Source organism: Entamoeba invadens (assembly GCF_000330505.1).
Source record: "Entamoeba invadens IP1 unplaced genomic scaffold scaff_1105074725685, whole genome shotgun sequence".
In the NCBI taxonomy this organism is placed as follows: domain Eukaryota; phylum Evosea; order Mastigamoebida; family Endamoebidae; genus Entamoeba; species Entamoeba invadens.
Genome location: NW_004443547.1, coordinates 59,892 through 64,150, shown reverse-complemented (window position 1 = coordinate 64,150; position 4,259 = coordinate 59,892). Strand labels below are relative to the sequence as shown.

Sequence of the window (4,259 nt, the reverse complement as noted above, 5' to 3'; positions counted from 1 at the left end):
AATTAATAATATAGTATCTGATTTGCAATCATAATTAATTAACTAACTATAAGATATGGCAGACTCGATTGAAAAGGATTTCAAGATTATTGCCACAAAACGAAACATCAACTCACCATTCACCGAATTACCATTCAATCACAAATTAATCATTGACTCTTTATATATATCACGGATAGCAGATCACTCATATTCCTTAACGAAAGTTTGTTTGAAGTTACCATACTATGGAATAAATAAATATAAAGTATTTAAGCTATAAATATATTACTATAAATATATCATAAATATATTATTAATATTATTATAAAATTATAATAATAACAATAAGTTATTGGGTTTATTATATGAATATCTCCCCGCCTTTCCAACAGACAGCCGTGTTGAAATTATCGACTATTTGATAAACGACAATTTTCATTTTTTCTTTGCCCATTGGTCAGATGTAGTCAGAGATTTTTATCACCATTTGATTATATATAGAATTACACTTGCTTGGGTCCGAGATATTTACAACAAAACGATCCCAAAAGCACTTGATGCGATTTACAAATCACGAATTACAAAACGATTTGTTCCCCTCGACGAAGATACAAAAAACGTTCTTAAAATCAGAGAAAACGTCCATATCTTAGAGAAAACGATTGACACGTTCCCGAAAACACAACAAACAATCTTGAAAAACTCGGCGTTTTGTTTTCGGGAAATGTCAAAAAAAGCTCAGAAGTGGATGAATGGAAAAAGGTCCGTTTTGGACGTCCCAGAACTGATATTTCCTTTCAAGGATTTGTCTGTTGACTAAATTCAATGATTTAATTTATCGTGTGTGTTGTGATTGGTCCAAATCGAATGTTTTAATTATTATAATTTATTATTAATTATTTACTAATAATAATATAATTATAAATATTCTATTATAATGTAATAGAATATTTAATTTGTATGACGAAGCAAATTAAAACTTGTATTCACAATTTTTGATTTATTTGTCATAATTATAATTAAAAAACTATAATTAATAATAAATAATTTGATGAGAAAAAGAGTTTTTTTAACTACAAATAATTTTGTAAATTTTAAATTAAAAATAAAATAAAAATAAAAAAAAATATAAAGAATTAATTTATAATATAATTAAATTATAAATATTAAAAATGTCATTACAATGATGACTAATTAATTAACTAAAAATACTTAGAAGTAAACTTTATAAAATTGTTTGAATTCCTCTTTATCTATTATTTATAAGTTAAAAGTAAAATGAATGAAATAGTATAACTTTTTTCGTCTCTTTGCAATCACAAAGTCTTTGAGATGATTCCCAGAATGACGAAGCATATAACCAATACGGTGATGACAATAATTATAGAAATAATAGTTGAAAGTATGATTAAGTCGACTCGACATTTCTTTAAATGTGATTCTTTTTTGATCAAAGGAAAAGAATCATTTGTGATATAACTGTCACTTGTATCATCAATCGTCATCGACGATTTACTGTAAACATTCTTTTCTTGTGACGTCGATGGGAAAGTCCCTTCAGACTTCATCGTTTATTAATTCATTTTTGGTTCAGATCTTTTTTTCTACTTTTCAAGATGTCCCAACACGACACAACAACACCTCATTCACCACAAGAGCAAACATTGCCAGAAACAAAAGACAATTCGAACACACTCAACAACCAACCACAACCTTCTCAAAAGAAATCGTCTATTTTTAAAGAATCAAAATCGCCATTTAAAGGGTTGTACGGCTCAACACCACTTTTCCAAAACTTGGAGTTTGTTTCGTTTGTATTTTACTCAAAATTACTCAACGAAAGGTATAACAACTTAACTCGTGACTTGCGAGAAAAATACGGAAAGGGGATTGTTTTAAAGGGTGATAAGAATGCAGACAATGACATGGATGTGAGCGAAGCAATCAATATTTTAGTCACAATGGTGGTTTGTGCAATGGCGTTAGGGTTTGTTGGGTATGGATATGGTGGTGTTGTATACGCAGGGCTTGGCGCTGCAATAGGAATTTTTCTTGGAATGATTGCTGACACGTTGCTCGTCATCATTTACTCGAGCGACATGTACAAGAAAAAACATCAGAAACAGAAGAACCTTAAAATCCAGCCAAAGCGTCCGCAAAATCCAAACAATAACGAACACCCAAAAACAGACTGACAACATTTATCCAAAAACAAAACACTTCATTCAATTTAAGTAGTTTTGGAATTTCTGGTGGTCAATTTCTGATTGTTGTATTTCTTTTCAAATTTAAAGAATTGCATTGTCACATTACACATGTGTTCTTGAAGATTTTCAATAATAAACAAAAATAAAAAACAAACAGCCTGAAGCTTTCTGGCTTGTTCCGTCCGCTGACACGAAATAAACGACTTCAAAGAAACTTTGAGGGCCATTTTAATATCTTCAAAATTGATAACAGATTTTAAGTGTAACTTTGCGTGCGCCTCAGCAAGTCTGGTTATTGCTTCAATCTGTCTTGCGGTGACCTGTGACCCACCGAACCCAGAGCATGTACTTCTCATTGCATTATACACTTCGATGATTTGTTCCTGTCCTGCGCTGGACGTCCACTTTGGGTGGCAGTTTTGTCTTGCGTAGGCTATATACTTCTTCATGAGTGTGTGAGGGATGACGTAGTCTTTTCCAAGTACGGTGGTGTTTTTCTCCTCTTTGCTCTTCTCTTCTATGACTTGTTCATTCTCTTCTTTTTCGTCCCCCAAATTTTCTTTCATTCCGCCCAAGTCGCTCTCTTCGTTGTGATTGGGGTGATTGAGAAAATGAGAAGCCACAACGAACTTTGCCAATGCCAAATCTCTGGTATATTCCACCGTATCTCTCACAATCATCACCAAATCAAATCTCGAGATGATTGGTTCCGTCAAATTGACGTTTTCTTGCAAATTTTTCGATGGATTATATTTCCCACCTTTTGGATTCGCCGCTGCAATCACAGAGCATCTTGCCTTCAAAGTTGTCACTATTCCCGCTTTTGAGATCGAGATTGATTGTTGTTCCATCGCCTCATGAATAGACGTCCGATCTTCATCACTCATCTTATCAAACTCATCTATTAAACAGACGCCTTCATCTGCTAATACCAGTGCACCCCCCTCGAGTGCCCACTCCCCACCAACGTCCTTCTTCACAGCCGCTGTGAGTCCGACCGCAGTACTTCCTCTCCCCGTCGTAAACACGGCCCTTGGCGCCAACTTCTGTGAATACTTCAATAATTGAGATTTAGCCGTCCCGGGGTCGCCCAAGAGCAGCACATTAATATCTCCTCTAGTGCGGTGGTTCCCCTTTTCTTTGAGTAGTTTTGGTTCTCCTCCAAATAGAGCAAGAGCAATCGCCGCCTTAGAAGCGTCGTGGCCATAAATCGAAGGTGCAATTGAATTGATAATGAGATGAAAGACGTTCGGTTGTGCAGATAACCTTCTGATCTCTTGTTCCTCCTCGTGTGTGATAGTCGTTGAGATGACGTCTCCAGACATCTTCTCGATCATATTAGCTTCAATAACAGTATAAAAGACTGGAAACCCAAATCCTCTGTTTAGCCCTGTTTCATAGTTATGAATGTATATCCCCGTCACATCTATTTCTTCGCCAGGTTGCGCCTTGTCGATTAAATCCCCCAACAAGATGACATCTTTTGTCCGAGGGACATTTCCTGCAGACACTGAGGATGGAGGTTCTTGGACAGTTATCTTCTGATAATTGCGATAAACGGTGTTTTGAACGTCAATAGAAAAAGGCCCTTTCGATTGACATGTCGTGCAAACTTGAAGTTGGGGGACTTTATTCATCTCTTTGTTCACATAATATGGGCCGAGCCGTGCCTGACATACCGCGCAGATGTATTTCACAGCAATGAGTTGTGGATAGATCGGCGTGACTCGAGTAACTATCCCAATCACTCGAATTAACGTGTTGATGTTACTATGGCGAAGATCGCGAATTTGTGTGTGTGTTGTGTAATCGACAATTCGGACCGTCACGCTTTTCCGGATATCCGCGAAGTCGGGATATAACATGAACACTGCTTTTGTTGCGGCTTCTGAAAACACGGGGATGACACTGAGTGGGGACAAGACGACCCATTGCGACAACAATTTTGAGATCTTCGACAAGTGGAGGAACGAAACGTCAAGACTTGAATAATTTCTCCCCACCATTTTTCGAATTTCAGTGATGTACACGACGTTCTTGGACGTTTCTACGTCGATGTAATACAACAAA

At 36.2% G+C, this 4,259-nt stretch overlaps 3 protein-coding genes across 3 annotated transcripts; 2 read left to right on the top strand and 1 right to left on the bottom strand.

Moving 5' to 3' along the window:
* Positions 1 to 55: 55 nt before the first annotated feature.
* On the top strand, positions 56 to 802 carry EIN_387270 (hypothetical protein; the record flags this gene model as incomplete). The annotated part of the gene is made up of 2 exons (XM_004258726.1): positions 56 to 247; positions 332 to 802. 2 exons carry the CDS (start codon positions 56 to 58, stop codon positions 800 to 802), a joined length of 663 nt encoding a protein of 220 aa, XP_004258774.1.
* Positions 803 to 1,598: 796 nt separating this feature from the next.
* On the top strand, positions 1,599 to 2,177 carry EIN_387260 (hypothetical protein; the record flags this gene model as incomplete). Its single annotated transcript, XM_004258725.1, has 2 exons — positions 1,599 to 1,783; positions 1,826 to 2,177. 2 exons carry the CDS (start codon positions 1,599 to 1,601, stop codon positions 2,175 to 2,177), a joined length of 537 nt encoding a protein of 178 aa, XP_004258773.1.
* A 30-nt stretch (positions 2,178 to 2,207) lies between these two features.
* On the bottom strand, positions 2,208 to 4,195 carry EIN_387250 (DNA replication licensing factor MCM2, putative; the record flags this gene model as incomplete). The annotated part of the gene is made up of 2 exons (XM_004258724.1): positions 2,208 to 2,231; positions 2,345 to 4,195. The coding sequence occupies 2 exons, from the start codon at positions 4,193 to 4,195 to the stop codon at positions 2,208 to 2,210; spliced, it is 1,875 nt and encodes a 624-aa protein (XP_004258772.1).
* Positions 4,196 to 4,259: the final 64 nt, after the last annotated feature.